General features: G+C 40.5%; 1 protein-coding gene across 1 annotated transcript in view; it reads left to right on the top strand.

Moving 5' to 3' along the window:
• The window catches only part of Btk (Bruton tyrosine kinase), a 44793-nt gene that overhangs the window by 7079 nt on the left and 18208 nt on the right, over positions 1 to 19506 (top strand). Inside the window, exons 2-5 of the mRNA XM_008848327.3 lie at positions 4248 to 4418; positions 5021 to 5119; positions 9537 to 9605; positions 12201 to 12282. Coding sequence (XP_008846549.1) covers positions 4278 to 4418; positions 5021 to 5119; positions 9537 to 9605; positions 12201 to 12282 — 391 coding nt within the window. The 5' untranslated portion in view covers positions 4248 to 4277. The remainder of the gene's footprint in view (positions 1 to 4247; positions 4419 to 5020; positions 5120 to 9536; positions 9606 to 12200; positions 12283 to 19506) is intronic.

Here is a 19506-nt window from a genome sequence, read left to right on the forward strand (position 1 = left end):
GCTAAACATAATATGGCAAGAGCTATGGATGAATAAAGTTGGACAAGTCCCATAATCTCCCCAAGTCTTAGTTTTCTTGTTTGTTTGTTTGTTCTGAAGAATAAATGAAATAATGCATAATAATGCCTGACAGGAGTTGGGGTATGTGGCACAGTGATAGAGCACTCACCTACCGTGTACAAGACCTTGAGTTTCATCCCCAGCATCACAAAAAAATAAAATAAAATAGGGGTTAGAGAAATAACTCAGAGGTTAAGCATTCTTGCTGCTCTTCCAGAGGACCTATGTTTGATTCTCAGCACCCACTTGGTGACTCATAACCACCTGTAACTACAGTTCCAGGGAATCTTACTCCCTCTTTTTGCTTCTGTGGGCACTGCATGCACGTAGTGCACATACATACATGCAGGCAAATACACACATAAAATAAATCTTTAAAATATATAATAAAGGGACTGGACAGATGGCTCAGGGGTCAAGAGCACTGGCTGCTCTAGCAGAGGACCCAGGTTCAGTTCCCAGAACCCACATGGTGGCTTACAATCATCTACAACTCCATTCCAGGGGATCTGACACACTCTTCTGATCTGCACAGGCATTTCAAGACAGGGATGCACTTACATACATGCAGGCAAACACTCATATACATAAAAATTAATTAATTAAAAATTGAAATTCCTGAAAAGGTAGAGGGCGTTGAAGCAAGAGTTCTCTTCCACCCGCCAACAGAAATGAAATGGTCAGACACTTAATGGTCAATTACCTGGTACTTCAAATGAAAAATGAGAAAAGCTGATTCTTAGATATTCTAGTTAAGTAGCCATTTGAAGTACTATTGATTGGTTATTTCTAAGTAATTGTCTATGTCATAGATTCTCCTGAATCATAGGCAAACTGTACAGTTTACAGAATATTGCTCTAGTGTTGTTCTGAGTAGAGTTTTATTTTATCATATGAAAAGCTAACTGCCAGTAATAGTTTCATTTATTGACTATTCAAGTGCTATTTATATTAATTCCTTGGCATAGTGCAATTTGTATGATGGCTAGATGCTTTTTAATAAGCGTCCTCTTTTTTTAATACTACCGTTGCATACATAGCTGAGAGGCTGCTAAAGGTGACTATGTGTAATTCTTATAGTTGTAGCTTAGTAATGTTTACTTTTTTGAGACAGGGTCTTATTCTGCAGTCCTGGCTGACCTGAAACTCACTATGTAGACCAGGCTGGCCTGGAACACAGAGATGTGCCTGCCTCTGCTTACGAAGTGCTGGGACTAAAGGCATGTGCTACCATGCCCGGCTGTAATCTGATAATGTCTATGTCACAGGAAGAATTCATTTTTTCTATTATTTTTTCTCCCTCTCTTTTTTGTCTGTATGAATACATGAATCTGTGTGTGTACATGAGAGATAAAGAGAGAGACAGAGACAGAGACAGAGAGATTCATGTCTCTTCCATTTCTACCCCATGAGTAAGGTGCACGGTCAGCCCTCATTGTGCATACTTTGTAGTTGAACTGACTCTGTAGGACCAATGAAATTGTTAGAGGCAAAAATTAGGGCTTCCCACAATAAGTGTCTACAGACAGTGGCTCGACCTGTTATTGTATAGCAGTTCATTACATGCCAACCTTCTGGAAGTCATAAGACATAAAGATAGATATTTCTCCTTTTACATTATTGACCAATGATCCAGTAGGCCTAAGAAAGAAATGCTACACTTTCTGGTTGTGTGAGTCTGGATTACATCATAAGGAACAGGAGAAAAGCAGCCCAAACCAAGGAAATCTAGGTAATCATCCAGCTCAGTGGCCTAAAGGTAGAGGCCATTTTACTGCTCACTCAGAGGGGTGATGGTTACTTCCTCATGCCACTAAACCCTACCTCAACACAGACATTTCAGAGAGACAAAGTCTTCCTCTTGTATGAACTGGATTAGTTCAAAAAAGAAAGGAAGGGAAGAAGGGAGGAAGGGACAATGGGAGGAAGGGAGAATGGGAGGAAGGGAAAAAGAATGGAAGGAAGGAAGGGAGGGAAGGAGGGAGGGAGGGAGGAAGGAAGGAAAAAGGAAGGATAAAAGGAAGGAAGGAAAGAAAGAAGGCAGCATCCAGTACATATCTTATAGAACATAAGAACAGATATTAAGACTGAAGCCGATGCTGGTTCTGGCAAGGAGTGTGTCCACCAAGATCCTACAACACAATGAAAAGTAAATGACGTGAGTGCTTTGCTTGTTAGCAGACACACAGTTGGACATACTTTGTCGGGGTGCTTTTGATCCTATTTACTGCATATCCTACTCAATTTCTTTAGGGTTTTATTGTGCCTTCTGTAATTTGGGTTTTTGATTATAAAGAGTTGCTTGATTGTCATTCACCATGAAACAAATGTGATATTATTACAAAGATCTTGATGAGTTAGCAGTTCACAGGAATAGATTTTGATCACTCTGTTATCACTATTCCTAGGTAAATGAATGATTCTAACATTAAAAGGAGCTTCTCTGGAGTTTGAGCTGAAACTGGGCAGTAGGACTGAGTAGATATAATATTGTCAGTTTGTTACTCTGCTGGGAGACCACTTTGAGCAGAGAGTCAGGGAAGAGACTTATACAGCAAGGGGAGCAGTATCTGTATGGTAGACAGAAGGCAAAAGGATCATTCAGAACATTCTGACGTTCATGTAATCTATTTTTGTCTTCCCAGCATGATAGTTCATAGACTTCTCTACACCACAGGAAGAGCAAAATAAATGTGTGGATAGGATAGCAGCAGGCTTTAACAAAACCACTCCCTTGTACACCCTACAGTCAGCAAAAATCAGCTTTGCAGAAAATAAGAAAAGCACTGACTTTATTTATTCAGGTCACATAGTACCACCAAAAACAAAAGGAGTTTAAAAAATTAATCCGAGCCAGGCATGGTGGCCCACACCTTTAATCTCAACACTTGGGAGGCAGAGGCAGGCAGAACTCTATAAGTTTGAGGCCAACCTGGTCTTACACCGTGAGTTCCAGGCCAACTGGAGCTAAAGGGAAATCCTGTCTAAAAATAAGGAGGGGGGGTTTATAAAGAAGCCATTGGTGAGCAGGTCCAAGCACATAAAGTCAAGCGGGATGTATTAAGATGAATAGGGTACAGATAGGGGAAGGGGTCAAAACATGATCAAAATATATTGCATGAAATTCGCGAAAATTCAAAAAAATGAAAAGAAGTTAAAAATATATAATAAAAATTTAGACGAGGCTAGTGATGTAGCTCGATGGTAGAATCCTTGTCCAACATGTTTAAGGACCTACGTTCAATCCTCAGCAACAAACACACAACCCACACAATCTTTGGTTGTTTTGTGGAATTTTCTGGAGTATTCTACGTTTTCTGAGGCTATCAGCATATTACTCTTCCTAAATGAGCACAGCTGGTATTCAACCCAGCAAGACAATTACATCATTTTTAGGGGCTGGGAAAACTCAGTTGGATAGCAGTTATTGTGTGTCCATAAGTGCAGGTGCAGCCTTTATGCTCTTATTAGAACTTTGACTACAGTCCCCAGTGAGACAGCTTTTGAAAAACTGCATTCACTGTCTAGGAAACTGGGAACTGAAAGTCCAATATCTGCCTTAGTGGAATTCTGGCACCTGCATTACCCCTTATGGGAATGTCCGGGTCAAGAGTTGTACAGAGGGTTTTTCCATTTAGTTTCTATACACATATTATAAAAGGATAAATAGTATAGCTCAGTGTCTAGACGTTGCCACTCAGATCCATGTTGTTGGACATCTAGAGCATCCATTGCCTTACATAAGGAACCCGTTTCTTAAAAAGATTATTTTTATGTGTATGAGTGTCTCCCTGTGTGTATATATGTGTACCATGTGTGTGCCTGCTGCCCATGGATGCCAGAAGAGTGGGTCAGATCCCCTGGAACTGGAGTTACAGATGGTTGTGAGTCATGTGGGCACTGGGAACTGAATCCAGGTCCTCTATAAGAACATCAAGTTCTCTTAACCTCTGAGCCATCTCTCCAGCCTCCAAACCCAGTTTTCTGCAAATTTAAAATGCAGAATCAATCCTCCAGTTCAGTGTGAATCCATTATACCTAAAGTTTGGCAGAGTTGGGGCCTGTGGGAGGAGGGCAGGTAGAAGCAAGACTCCTTGCTAGTGTTGCACATGTTCTATTTGAAATAGGTATCAAAGTTGAGGGGAAACCAGCAGGGATGAGGATTAATGAATTTTCATTATCAACAGCACAAGAGTGAGTTCCAGAAAGAAGAAGCCATGGCTGCGGTGATCCTGGAGAGCATCTTTCTAAAGCGCTCCCAGCAGAAAAAGAAAACATCACCTTTAAACTTTAAGAAGCGCCTGTTTCTCTTGACTGTTCACAAACTTTCCTACTATGAGTATGACTTTGAACGTGGGGTAAGTTTCTCAACTGAGACGTCTGAATTTTCACCATTTCAAGGACTTGGTCTTGACTCTTCTATGGAACAGCAGGATGATAGAAGGAGGTTATTTCTTATGACAAAGGTCTTATAATCATCTACTCTTCCATTTGGCATTCAAAGGTTAGGTGAATAGATCTTGAATTATATTTTCTTTTTCCTCTCTGTAGCCCCAACTGGCCTGGAACTTGCTGTGTAGACGAGGCTTGCCTTGACCTCATAGAGATCTGCCTGCCTCTGCCTCCTGAGGGTTGGGGAATTATATTTTCTTCAAAAATACCAGGTTCTAACTGGCACATTCCTTTAATCCCAGCACTTGGGAGGTAGAAGCAGAGAGATCTCTGTGTCTTTGAGATCAGCCTGGGCTACATAGGAGTTCCAGGGCAGTCAGGGCTACACAGTGATACAGTGTAAAAACTCTATGACAAAAATAGAAGGAAAAAACAACAACAAAAGACCCAGGCTCTGATAGACTGTGGGTGCCACCTCACCACAGTGGATGATTAGATAACAAATTAGAAACATCTGATTGCTTAATCATCTTAATCTTCCTCCATTTTCTTCCTCATTCTTTTTCAGAGAAGAGGTAGTAAGAAAGGCTCAATAGATGTTGAGAAGATCACCTGCGTTGAAACAGTAGTTCCTGAAAAAAATCCTCCACCAGAAAGACAGATTCCGGTAAGAAGAGGCCAGTGTCAAAGATGGGGAGTTGCAAACTCTAAGATACTTGGGATTTTAAAAATGCTCTAAAGACAAGGGTAGTGCTGCAATGCATTGTGGACCATAGTTGTATTCCCTTAGAAAAATTCTTCACTGGTGACTGGAGAGATGATGGTTCATCAGTTAAGAGCACTTACTGCTCTTGCAGAAGACCTGGATTCGGTTCCCAGTACCCATGTGGTGGCTCCAGTGCTCTCTTACGGTCTCCCAGGTATACATACATACATACACACACGAGACAAAAATAAGTCTTAAAAAAGAAGAAAATCCTTCATTCCAGGGACCAACGAGATTGCTGAGCCAGTAAAGATGCTGGCTGCCAAGTCTGAGAACTGGCATTGGATCCACAGAAAAGAACACTCTGGAAAGTTAACCTCTGACCTCCACCCTCCATACAAGAGCTGTGCAGGTGCACACACACACACACAATGTAATTTTTAAGAAGGAAAGAAAAAAGAGAAAGAAAATTCAATTTAGGCTGGGAGATTGAGAGATGGTTCAGTGGGTAAAGTACTTGTTAGGTAAGCCTGAGGACCCGAGGATCCCCAGAATCTACTAACAGCCAGACTCAGTAATGTGCACAAAACTAATCCCAGCACTCCCATGGAAAGATGGGAGGTGGAGACAGGAGAATTCTTGAAAACTCAAGGGTCAACTAACCTGGCACAAGCAGCAGCTGAACAAGAAACAAGGGACCCTGTCTCAAACGAGGTAGAAGGTGAGGCCTAACACCTGAGGTTGTCCTCTGACCTCCCCCCAAAATGCTCCGAGAGAGAGAGAGAGAGAGAGAGAGAGAGAGAGAGAGAGAGAGAGAGGAGAGAAAGAGAGAGATTCAACAAATAAAGAAAATTCAGCATCTTTCTTCCGTATGCAGATATGCAGGATATCTCAGTTAACTTTATACCAAGTTTTTACACTGGGCAGAGATGACTGGATTTCTTCCCTTAGTTACCAGTGTCAGAGTTGAAGACTTGAGTTAGTGAGTCTTTGTGTCTGAACTTGAGTCCCATGAGATTTTTTAAGAGTTTTATTTTGGTTTCGTTTTCATTTTGGTTCTTGTTGTTTTTAAGAGTCTCACTCTTGCTGGGTGTAGTGGTACACTCCTTTAGTCCCAGCACTCAGGAGGCAGAGACAGAGGCAGACCCATCTCTGTGAGTTCAAGGCCAGCCTGGTCTACATAGTGAGTTCCAGGCCAGCTGGGGCTACAGGGAGACCCTGTCTCAAAAAGACACACATACACACACAAAAAGAGTCTCACTCTTTAGCCCAGGTCAGCCTGGAACTCACTATGTATCTCAGGGTGATCTTTAACTTATGGAAATTCTGCCTTGGTCTTCTAAGTGCTGATATTGTAAGCATAAGAGTAGATTCTTTATCATTTCATTCTGTATTTCGCATAAACTTCCAGAGTTTTTTCAAGGCACAACACCTACTAATTTGAGCTGATTTTTATGCCATCTTTATTTTTCCTGATTATATTAAGTATAGACACTGGAAAAATATATAGAACACAAAAACTAAGATAAACTGGAAAAATATATAAAGCACAAAACTAACATAAAATTATATGTAAGTCCATTATCTAGTCAAAATAACAATTAGCATATTGGTGTATACGGATTTGCAGATATTTTTCTCCACTAGCAATACATACACTGTAATAAAACAAGATATTATATAATTATAATGTAATAATACTACATATCTTGCTTTTCAATCTACATTTCTTTCCTTTTCTTTGGGGGGGAGTTGGTATTTTAAATTTATTTGGTTTTACATTTTTTTCTGTGTGTGGTATATGTGTGTGCAGGTGCATGCATACCTCTGTGTGTATGTGGAGGTCAAAAGTTCAAGTCGGGTGCCTTCTTCTGTCACTCTGTACCTTCTTTAATTTATTTACTTGAAATGAGTCTGGCATCCAGACACATGTCACCACAGCAAGTGGCGAGGCAAAATTGCCTGGAATGGGTGTGTGTGCTGATTTTTTTCTTCAGTTTATTATTTATTTAATAACCACATACTTAGAAGGAGCATTTCATTACAACAGCATTGACATATTCAAGAACAACTTTCTGAGCTAAGATGCATCTTTTTCAAAATTGGCTGTAAATTTTAGGTTTACAGTTGAATTAATACAGTTATACAATTTTGTACTCAGTATAAATCTTACAAGACATAAAATTAAATGAGGTTTTAACCTTTAAAAAAGATCTCCATTTCCTTATTAAAATACAGTTTCATACAGAAAAATTCATTTTCAATGCAATTGACATTAAAATTTTTGAACCTCTATATATCTGATTATTACTAGTCACCTTTGGTTACTTTTTGGTGTAGGGTAAGTATACATGTGTCATGGTATGCATCTGGGGGTCAGAGGGAAAGTTACAGAGTCAGTGCCCTCCTTCCACCTGATACTCAGGTCATCAGTCTTAGCAGCAAACCCCTTTACCTTCTGAGTCATTTTACTGGTCATCAGTCTTAGCAGCAAACCCCTTTACCTTCTGAGCCATTTTACTGGTCTCCACCTCTGTTTTTTTTTTTAGACAGGGTCTGTCACCGAGCCTGAAGCTCACTGACAGCTGACAGCTAGACTTTTCGACCAAGCTCCAGGCTCCAGGAACCTGCCTGTTTCCAACAGCCTCCCACTCCCACTCCCACCAGTGCTGGCAGTTTAGAGACACGTATCCATGTACTACTGAGCCAAGCTCTTTACATGGGGATCTGAACTCATGTCCTCGTGCTTGTAGAGAAAGCACTTTACTCACTGAGCCATGTTTCTAGTCCCCATTTTTTAGACAAAAGTCTCACCATGTAGCGCAAGCTGACTCTGAACTCATCAATCTTACAAGTGTTCTGATTATAGGTTTGACACACAACATACAGTGCACTTCTCTTTTTTTCTTTCTTTTTCTTTTTCTTTTTTTTTTTTTCGGTCTTTTTGAGACAAGGTCCCCCTGTAGTCCCAGGTGGCCTGGAACTCACTATGTAGACCAGGCTGGCCTCAAACTCACAGAGATCTGTCTGCCTCTGCCTCCCAAGTGCTGGGATTAAAGGCATTCACCACAATGTTTGGCAAATACTAGTTAATTTGACTGTGAATAAAAATAGTATTTCATTGCTGACTTTTTTGTTTTGTTTTGTTTCTTGAGACAGGGTCTCCCTGAAGCCGCAGCTGGCCTGGAACTTGCTTTGTATACCAGACTGGCCTTGAACTCACAGAGATCCATCTGCCTCTGCTTCTGCCTCCTGAATTGCTGGGATTAAAAGCATGGGCCGCCACGTCCAGCCCTTGCTGACTTACTTTTACTTATAAATTTGAACAATCATTTCTTCTGATCATTTGCTATTTGCTTATTAATATTTTTGTTGAAGTATTTGCTATGTTTCTAACGCTTTCAAAGACATTTTGGTATGAGAGTATTAATCCTTTAACTGTTAAAATGTTGAAAATAGTCTTCCAGTTTAATATTTATCCTTAAATTTGGTTTATTTTATTCCACCTAAACAGTTTCTCCCTTCCTTCCCTTCCTTTCTTCCATCCTTCCTTCCTTTTCTTTCTTTCTTTCTTTTTTGTTTGTTTGAGATAGGGTCTCACTCTGTAGCCCATGTAGACCAGGCTGGCTTTGAGCTCATTGTGTGTCCCAGGCTAGCTTAAAATGTATTGCAATCTTCCTGCCTCAGGACCTCAAGCACTGGGATTACAGGTGTGTGCCACCATGCCCAGATCCTAATTTCTTAAAAAAAATTTGTTGTAGTTCTGGTCATTGAACCCAGTGCTTTGTGCACACAGGACAAGCACTCTACCACTGAGATACAGCCCATCCGATTAAAGTTCTACTCTTATATAAATCTCTTGAATCCATTTAAAATTTACATTGGGGTATGATGTGAAATAGCTATCTGATTACTCTCTTTCCCCTAATATTAGTGGCTAAATATTTTTCCTAGCACTAATTATTGAGAAACTTTGTTCTTACTAATGATGTGAAATGTATGAGGCTTTCTTGAATGAATATGAGCTGGATCTTGTGAATGTGTGTCTCCACAGGGCTATGTGAAGTGATCATTAAGAATTGACTTTGGGGATGGAGCTATGGTTCAGTCGTTAAGAACACTTGCTGAAACTGACTTAGGTTCCTAGCATTTATGTGGGGCAGCTCACAACCACCTGTAACTTCAGATCCAGGGATTTCCATGTCTTCTTCTGTGGCACCTGTATACACAGACACAAAGACAAACATACACATAAGTAAAAACAAATAAAGTTTAAACAAAGAACTGACTTTGAAGAGTTTTGTGAAGCCAATGCCTAAAGAAATCCAGAAAAGAGCAACACACCCTTTGGTAACCCTACTCTCTTCTTTCATTACAGAGAAGAGGTGAAGAATCTAGCGAAATGGAGCAGATTTCAATCATTGAGAGGTTTCCATACCCCTTCCAGGTGAGTTATTTTATCTAAGTCACTATGGAAAGTTTTCTGCAATGAAGTCATTAAGGATGGGGTACATGAAAGAGGGAAGGATACTACATCCAAGTGAACAGAACTTGAAGTGGTCATGAAAGTCATGTTAGGGGACCAGGCGTGTTTGGCCCACTGTACAGTACGTTGATCTCTGAATTGAGTTGACTGAATTTAGTTTAGAAACGAGAAAGGTTTATTCACAAGGCAGCCAACATTGGAGGTAAGAGGCGCAAGTATTAAATCATCTTCTCTACAAGGGGTTGAGGATGTTTATGGAATAAATAAGGTGATTAAAAGTAATCATTCATCTGCAAATGAACAGTCAGTCCTCATGACTCTTCCTTAGATACATTTTCAGAAAATGGCAATGCCAGCAGTTAAGAACAATTGCTGTTCTTCCAGAGGACCTGGGTTCAATTCACATATGGTGGCTAACAACCATCTGTAACTGTAGTTCCAGGGGAATCCAACATCCTCTCTTGACCTCTATGGGCATTGCACAATATAGACGCACTTATAAACATTCAGGAAATACACTCATACACTAAAAATAATTAATAAAATATTTTCTTAGAAAAAAAACAAGAAGAATATTTTCTTTTGTATTTTTCCAGTCTAACACAGTTTCTTTCCATTGCTACACTTCAAAGAGATTATAGAGCCGCACCAGTTCTGTTCTGGTGTGTCTTGTTTATGAGGTCTGCATTGAGAAAGACCCTCTGCTTGCTGAGTGGTCATTTCACTTCCTTTTGGTTCTGCCTATCTATTTAATGGTGGTCCTGTGTGTTGAAAAGACAGAAAAGGGGAGGGAAGGGGTGGTATTATGACAGTCGGTATGGGGAAGGCTTAGACACACATAAACCTAAGTTCTGTTCTCATCTGAAATAGGGGAAGAGCCAGCCAGATAGGCATGTTTCTGTCAGATGTAGTGTAAGTCATAAAGGAGCGTGAGAGTTGAGCTTCAAATTGGCTTGTGTCCTGAGAACTGTGTAGGCCACATGCTGTGAATATATAGCAGCCTCTGCAGCAGTGAAAACCAGAAAAGGAAGTGGAAAGTCTCAGGGGAGGGGGCTTTCTGTCATGGATTTATGAGCACAGCAAGACCAACGAGCAAAAAGAAAAATGTGAAGTGATTTCCTTCATGTCCCTGACTGTTAAAAAAAACTTGTGAAGGAAGGGTTTTTCAGACAGTTTTTACTACCATTGTTTTTGAATAAGATGATGTTGTTTGGCTGAGTGAGCAAATAGTACTAAACACCATAATTATATAATCCAAAATAATTCATAACTCAAAAATAATTTATATTTGACTTTAGAATTCATTGTGTGCTGCCTATTAACTCTCTGAGGGTTAGAATAAAATCTTTTTTTCTTTTTGAGATACTGTTTCATTATGTATCCAAGGCTAGCTTAGAATTTAATATCCCGAGTCAGTCTCCAGAGTGTTGGGGTTAGAGGAATATGTCACCATACTTGGCTTCAGAAGAAAATCTTTCATATTTCATGCATCTCTATAATACTTAGCACAATGAACATGGCAAGTATTTTAAAAATATTGATTTGGTGCCTATGTTTACTCAATTTGAAGTAAGTTTGTAGTTCCAATTTTGTTTGGTTTGGGCTGGTATTCGTGAGAGAGGGCTGCTGGGGGGCGGAGCATAATAGCCATGAGTTAAAATTTTTCCCTATATTGTCCAAGTGAATAAACCATATGTAGTAATCAAGGCTTAAGTCATATAGACTATCAGTTCAATTTTCTTCCATAGCAATCAAAATTTAATAATGAGATCATAAAAATCTCCTTCAAAAGTTAAGGAAAACCTTGTGGACTAAATATACACACAAATCAAAATACACATTAAGTGGACTTAAGAGTACTCAAAAGGTAAGTGCTTCAAATTCTTACATTCCTGGATATGAACAGTTCAGGGATTCTTCAAGCTGTTCCCCTGACCTCTGAACCACTGCTGACTGAAGACCCTGATTTTTGTTTTCTATAAAGGATACATGAAATTGTACCTTAAGAGTCCCTGCCTCAAGAAGCTAGAGAGATGGCTCAGAAGTTAAGAGCAGTGGTTGCTCTTGCAGAGGACCCGTGTTCGAATCCTAGCACCCACATGGGAAGTAACGGTCATCCGTAACTCCTGTTCCAGGGGGTTTGACACCCTCCTCTGTCCTCCATGAGCACTCCACAATACAGATGCACTTATATACTTGTAGACATAACACTCATACACATAAAATAAAAATAGCTAACTAGGGGCTGGAGAGATGACTCAGCAGTTAAGAACACTGACCGTTCTTGCAGAAGACCAGGGTTCAATTCCCAGCACCCACATGGCAGCTAACAACTGTCTGTAACTCCAGTTTCAGGGGATCTGACAGCCTCTTCTGTCCTCCACAGGCATTGCACAACACGGGTGCACTTACATACATGCAGGCATAACATTCATACACATGGAATAAAAAAATAATAAATTAGAAAAATAAGTAAATAAATCAATAAGAAGATTCACTGTCTCAAGGTCTTTTTCTGAATCCTAACCTTGGAATTTGGTGTGTCCATTATTCCAGGTTGTATATGATGAAGGACCGCTCTATGTATTCTCCCCAACTGAAGAACTGAGAAAGCGTTGGATTCACCAGCTCAAAAATGGTAAGAGTTGTTTTGAAAGTCAGGTAATTTTCAAAAGGAAAAGAAATGTGATAAGAGATAGGGGAAAGAGAGAGAAGGAAAGAGGAGGTACAAAGAAAAGGGAGGAGGGGAAGATGGAGGAAGGAGAGTGGGAGGGAGAGAGAGTATGTTTCGTCTCAGTGGTTTAGTGTTCCACTCTATGAATAGAAGATAATACAAAAGACTTGCAATCCATTTCCACCACTATCTCTCCAATGAAGTTTTGTATCTTTTAAAAAATTTTAATTGATTGATTGATAGATTGATTAGCTGTGTGTGTGTGTGTGTGTGTGTGTGTGTGTATGTGAAGGCAGGTGTGTGTGTGTTTGTGTGTGTCACAACATTTGTGTGGCGATCAGAGGATAATTTTCAAGAGTCAGTTCTCTCCTTCCCCTGTGATTCCAAGGATCACATTCAGGTCATCAGTGTTGTGTGGCAAGCACTTTTACCCGATATGCCATCTCACTGGCCCTCTCCAGTGCAATTTTTAATTTGTGGAGTGATAAAGGTGAACTTGTTTGAAAATGCTTGCAGCACAGGATGTGTGCACATATACTCATGCATATATCTATAGTCAGATGTCAAGTGACTAAAAGATTAACTGGTTGAGTTGACATCAGGAAAGGCTGCCTAGAGAAACAGGAAGGAGGGCAGCCTGATAATGCCATGGTTCGGTTATTGCATGACAGTCCTTTGTCTTAATAAACATTTAGATTCTGATACTCAGACTAATCTAAGACTGGGTTGGCGCTCCCAGTCTTGTTCACTCCCCCAAAGAAAAATGTGATTAGTACAAATAATAATTACCAAGTCTTTCCAGCTGAAAGAGGAAGAGAAGAAAAGGACCATTTATTTACTGAATTTTTACTGTGTGCTAAATAGCTTATATTTATATTTATTTCATTTAATTCTCACAAAAATCTTGGACTCATAGCAATAATAATGAGTATTTTATGAGCATATGCTATACACCAGGGTCTGTGCTGTTTTTCAAATATAGTGGCTCATTTCATCCTCCCAATAATTTTATGATTTACCATTCTCCTGCTTCCAAATAAAAGAACTGAAGTTGGAAAAGGTGACATAATTGCTCATGAGCACATAGCCAATGAGCACTGGGGCCTGGATTCAGACTGAAGACTCCATTCTCAGAACCAGTTTACTGTTACAAGCCAGAGATGTAGTCCCAGAGACTGACTCAGAACTACAGAGGGCATCTGTATTTGTACTTTTTTGGACCTCATGCAGAAAGATACTGATAAATAATATGTGAATTGACTTTTCTGTGGGAGTAAACACCCAAAACTCACTGGGATTCTACATTGATGGCTGGCAGCAAGTTAGTTTAGAAATAGGAGAAAGTGGGGCTGGAGAGATGGTTCAGTGGTTAAGAACACTGGTTGTTCCTGCAGAAGACCCGGGTTTGAATCCCAGCACCCACATGGCAGCTAACAACTGTCCGTAACTCCAGTTCCAGGGGATCTGACAGCCTCTTCTGTCCTCCACGGACATTGCATGACACGGGTGCACTTACCTACATGCAAGCAATACACGCACACACATAAAATAAAAAAATAAGCAAAATTTAAAAAAAGAAAAATAGGAGAAAGTAAACAGACTAGCTGAGGAGAAGTGAGGAAGAAACTTGTGACACATTCAAGTTAGCAGCTCCTTTACCCCGCGAACACTAACTTCAAAACCACCATAGTTCATAGTCCAACAAATTTTTTAAAATCTTTTTTTTGTAACAGGATCTCCCTGTAGCCTCAGTTGGCCTGGAACTCTCTATGTAGACCAGGCTGGCCTCAAACTCACAGAAATCTGCTTGCCTCTGCCTCCTGAGTGCTGAGATTAAAGGTGTGCACCATCATGCCTGGTTCCAACAAATGTTTTTTGAGTACCACTATATTCATGGTAAGAGTATCCAGTTTTCAAGCCTGATTTACTAAGATATTAATCTTACCATGTTAGCTAAGTTTTGCTATTAAGCAAAATTACAACAGGCTAAACAGAAAGCTAAGGTAACAGAAAAACTGTCACTTCAGTGGGGTTGTTAGTGGTTGGTAGACAGTGTGGCTAAGTGCAATCTTGCATTCTCTTCTATTTTGCTGGGGGTACCCCCCACTCCCCAGGAGAATGTCTTATCAAACCTGTTTGGACTTGCAAAAGAGTCAAAGCATAAGCACCTTCTGACAAATAAGTATGGAGATGCAGATGAAAGTCCTAACAATCTCTGGAGGGTCCTATGTGCTAGCAATGACAAACATGAGCTAGTCTGGGAACCATCAAGTACCATTCTAGCAATGCTATCCTTCATTTGTTTTAAAAAGCACCGAGTAGAATTCACTAACATGTAAAAGAGACCTCATCCAAATGCTGGTTATTGATGGAGGGAAATTAATAAAAAAGGGGCACTGCAGAGCCTTCTAAAGTACTGAATCCACGTGAATTAAGCAATTGTAGACAAATGTGGTTTGCTGTACACCTTAGATTTGGGTAATTTATCCCATGAAAGCTATACCTTAAATTTTTAGATTTATTTTTATTATTTTTATTTATGTGTGTGTGTGTCTTTGTCTATGTGAATATATGTTACATGTGTGCAGGTACCCATGGAGGTCAGAAGAGGGTGTTGGAGCCCCTAGGGATGGAGTTTATCCTATCACTTAATTTTTAAAGCACGAATTCAGATGGGGCTGTAGAGATGACTGAGCAGTTAAGAACGCATACTGCTCTTAGAGAACTTTAGTTCCCAGCACCCACATCAGGTGGCTCACAACAGCCTGTAACTCCAGCTCCTGGAGTATATATCACCCCTGGCCTTTGCAAACAAGAATTCATATGCACATACCCACATAGACATACACATCCTGCTTTAAAAAAGCAAATTAAAAGAAAAAGTGAAGTAGGATCTCACATACTTTATATCCAGCTGCTATTTTTCTTTTCTTTCTTTTTCTGTGTTTTTTAAAAAATTTTATTTATTATTTTTATTTTATGTGTATGTGTGTATTGCCTGCATGTAGGTAAGTGCATCCATGTTGTGCAATGCCAGTGGAGTACAGAAGAAACTGTCGGATCCCCAGGAACTGGAGTTATGGATAGTTGCTAGCTGCTATGTGGATGCTGGGATTCGAACTTGGGTCTTCTGCAAGAACAGTCAGTGTTCTTAACCACTATGCTATCTCTCCAGCCCCCTTTTTCTGTTTTTTAATAAATATTTTTGGTTTATATATTTTTATTTTATATGTATAAGTGTTTTACCTGCATGAATGTAAATGCATTCATGTCATGCAATGCCCACAGAGGCCAGAAGAGGGTGTTGGACCCCCCGGAACTGGAGTTACAGAGGGTTATTAGTCACCATGTGGATGTTGGGAAGTGAATCCTGGAAGAATAGCCAGTGCTCTTAACTGCTAAGCCATCTCTCCAGCCTCCTTTAAAAATTTTTAATCACATTTTTATTGATTTACTTTGTGTGCACATGTGTGTGGGCACTCACCATGGAATGACTGTGGAGGTCAGAGGACAACTTGCCTTGTGGGAGTCTGTTCTCTCCTTCCACCATATGGAACCCGAGGATCAAATTCAGGTCATCAGGCTTGGTTGCAAATGCCTTTATCTGCTGTGCCATCTCACGCCTCCCCTTCCCCCCACACACTTTTTTTCTTTTATTTTAAAAATATTTTATTTTTATAATTTTTAAAGATTTATTTATTTTTATTTTAAGTGTTTTGCCTGCATGTATGTATCCAAACCTGTTGTGTTGTGTAGTGAGTGCTCTTGGAAGCCATAAGGAACTGCCATATGTGTGCTGGGAACTGAACTTGGGTGCTCTACAAGAGCAGCAAGTACTCTTAACCACTGAACCATTTCTCCAGTCCCTATTTTTATTATTTGTGTATGAGTGTTTTTCCTGTACACACTACATGCATGCAGTGCCTGCTGAGGCCAGAAGAGAGCATTGGATATCCTGGAACGGAGTTAAAAGTGGTTGTATGTCCCCATATGAGTGCTGGGAATGGAACCCATGTCCTCTGCAAGAACAGCAAGTGTTCTCTGTTTTTGTTTTTGAGGTAGTATCTCAATCTGTAGCCTAGGCTGACATTGAAATTGTGGCAATCCTCCTGCCTCAGCCTCTCTATTGGTAGGATTACAGATATGTATCACTACACCTGGTTTGTAGTATTTTTCTCAATGTCATTTTCCATGCAATGGTTTTATCCCTGGGGTTTAGCTATGGACTCTTTCCTTCCATTTCCTTGAATATGATAGTGGACAGGTCTATATTATGCCAACAGCATTTGCCTACACTTTTTTTGGTGGGAGAAGAGTAAAACCAGGGCTTTGTTCATGCTAAGTACATGCTGTATTGTTGAACTATATACTTCAAACCTACAGTCATTCTTGACTCTCTGGTCAAGCTCAATAAATCCTATCTTAACTGAACTTCAAATATCACATCCTGGGACTGGAGAGATGGTTCAGTGGTTAAGAGCACGTGCTGCTCTTGCAGAGGAATGGGGTTCAGTTCCCAGCACCCACACAGCAGCTAGCAACCATCTGTAACTTCAGTTTCAGGGGATCTGACACCCTCTTCTACCCTCTATGGGCATTACGTGCATGTAGTACACTCACCTATATGCAAAACAAAATATTCATACCCATAAAATAAAAATAAATAATTTAAAGATACACACACACATCATCATCATCATCATCATCCTGACCTCACCAAAATGAATGGAATAATGGCACAGACAAAGCCTCAGTGACATATATGGGGAAGAGTAAGTCATGCATGTCTGAAAAAGAATTTTAGACATTCTCCTAATAACATGAATAGATTAGATCAACCTATCAAGTACTCAGAGATTAAGTACCAGCCATTGGTGCTTCCCTGACAGTGCACCTGTGCATTGCTTAAGAAAGCAGTCTCCCCTAAGCCCTTCTGACTGCTTTTGTAATCCTCTTCCAAGAAGCAAGAAATACCAGCTCTAGATAGCCAACAAAAGAAGGGTTGCTGGGGCTAGAGATATGATATGGCTCAGTGGTTAAGAGCACTGGCTGCTCTTGCAGAGTACCTGGGGTTGATTCCAAGCCTCTACATGACAGCTCATAACTGTCCCTAACTTCCGGTCCAGAGGATCTGGCTCCCTCTTATGGCCTCCTGTGGCACTGCATGTAGATGATTCACGTCTAATACACGCAGGCAAAACACATAACACACAAAAAAATTAAAAACAGGAAAAGAAGGGATCTTCAAGAGACTCCTTTTTTGTTGTTGCTCTTTTGCTTTTTTTTCCTCTTGAGACATGGTCTCACTTTGTAGCTCAGGTTGACCTAGAACTCACTGCATCCCAGGCTGACTTCAAATTTATGGCAACCCCCCTGCTTTAGCTTCCTGAATGCTGAGATTACAAGCCATGAGCCAGCAAGGTCACATGCTAAACAACCACTCTGCCACTGAGATACATAACGAGACCCAAGAGATGTCTTAAGAAACAGATACTATTTGGGAATGTAAGAGGGGTTATTTGTTGTTGTTGTTTTAGGGACCAGACTAGCCTAGAAGTTTGGCCTTGAATTACCAATTCTTCTGCCTCAAACTTCCAAGGGCTGGGATTACAGGCATGGCTGTCACGCTTTGCTCTGCTTGGAGGATTCTTTTTTTTAAATTTATTTTTATTTTATGTGTATGTGTAGTATTGCCTGCATGTAGGTAAGGGCACCCGTATCATGCAATGCCTGCGGAAGGCAGAAGAGGTTATTGGATCCCTTAGAACTGGAGTTATAGACAGTTGTTAGCTGCCTTGTGGGTGCTGGGATTCGAACCTGGGTCTTCTGCAAGAACGGTCAGTGTTCCTAACTGCTGAGCCATCTCTGCAGCCCCTGCTGGGAGGATTCTTAATGAATATGGTAGGAATGGAGGGGGCAAGAAACCTTATTTCCGCTCATTAGCATATAATCATAGACTAGTTTATTAGAGTCTCCAATTGTTAAATATTCTTGTGACGTTTACTGGTGCCCAGTCCTATAGAAGGCACAGAGGATCTGAGGGTCTTAACTAGCAACCTTTGATAACTCCAGTTCTTGGGGATCTGGTGCCCTCTTATGGCCTCTGTGGACATCACACAACACAGGTGCACTTAAATACATGCAGGCAAAACATTCATACACAAAAATAAATAAAAAAATTTAAAAGTCCTTGATGAATGGAATGGTATGGTGGAGAGGAGGCAGAAGGTGGTTGTGGTCAGAGCAATTAGTCCTAGTAGGGTGGAATTTCAGTGACATTATTTAGAATTACCAGTACCTGATAATGATTAAAGGTATGCCAGGAGTAGTGGCATATATCATTAATCCACGCATTGGGAGCCAAGCCTGGTCAATATAGTGAGCTCCAGGCCAGTCAGGGCTGCATAGTGAGAACCTGTCTCACAAAAAAATTAAAGGCAGTCAGAGTTTTGATTAGTTTTATTGTTTTTCAAAGTATTTATAAGTAGTACAACTGCCACCACCCTGAGCTTGTCAATAGCGAAAGGAGCACTGAAAAGTCGGGGTTGAGGAGAGGCAGGGGAGAGTGATTAAAAATATTGAAAGCTGGGGCTGGAGAGATGGCTCAGCGGTTAAGAACACTGGTTGTTCTTGCAGAAGACCCGGGTTCGAATCCCAGCACCCACATGGCAGCTAACAACTGTCTGTAACTCCAGTCCCAGAGGATCCGACAGCCTCTTCTGACCTCCGCAGGCATTGCACGTCACAGGTGCACTTGCCTACATGCAGGCAGTACATGTGTACACATAAAATAAAAATAATAAATAAAAAAATTTTAAAATATTGAAAGCCATGCTGACAGGCTGGAAATGTAGCTCAATGGTAGAGCACTTTCCTGGCATGCTTGAGGACCTGGGTTCATCCCCAGCACCACACACACACACAAACACACACACACACACACACACACACACACACACAACACACATCCATAAGAAAAGCAGCAAGATGCCAGCTTTTGTTGTTATTTTGGTTAATTGTTTGAGACAGAGTCTTGTGTACTTCCAGCTTGCCTCGGACTTGCTATGTAGCCAAAGATGCCCTGGAATTTCTGATCTTTCTGGTTCTACCTCTTGAGTCCTGGGATTATAGATGAGACCTGATATTACAGGTGTATGCCACCACACCTGGTCTATGAGGTGCTGAGGA

The sequence above is a fragment of the Nannospalax galili genome, unplaced genomic scaffold, assembly GCF_000622305.1.
Source record: "Nannospalax galili isolate Female #2095 unplaced genomic scaffold, S.galili_v1.0 scaffold3, whole genome shotgun sequence".
NCBI lineage: Eukaryota > Metazoa > Chordata > Mammalia > Rodentia > Spalacidae > Nannospalax > Nannospalax galili.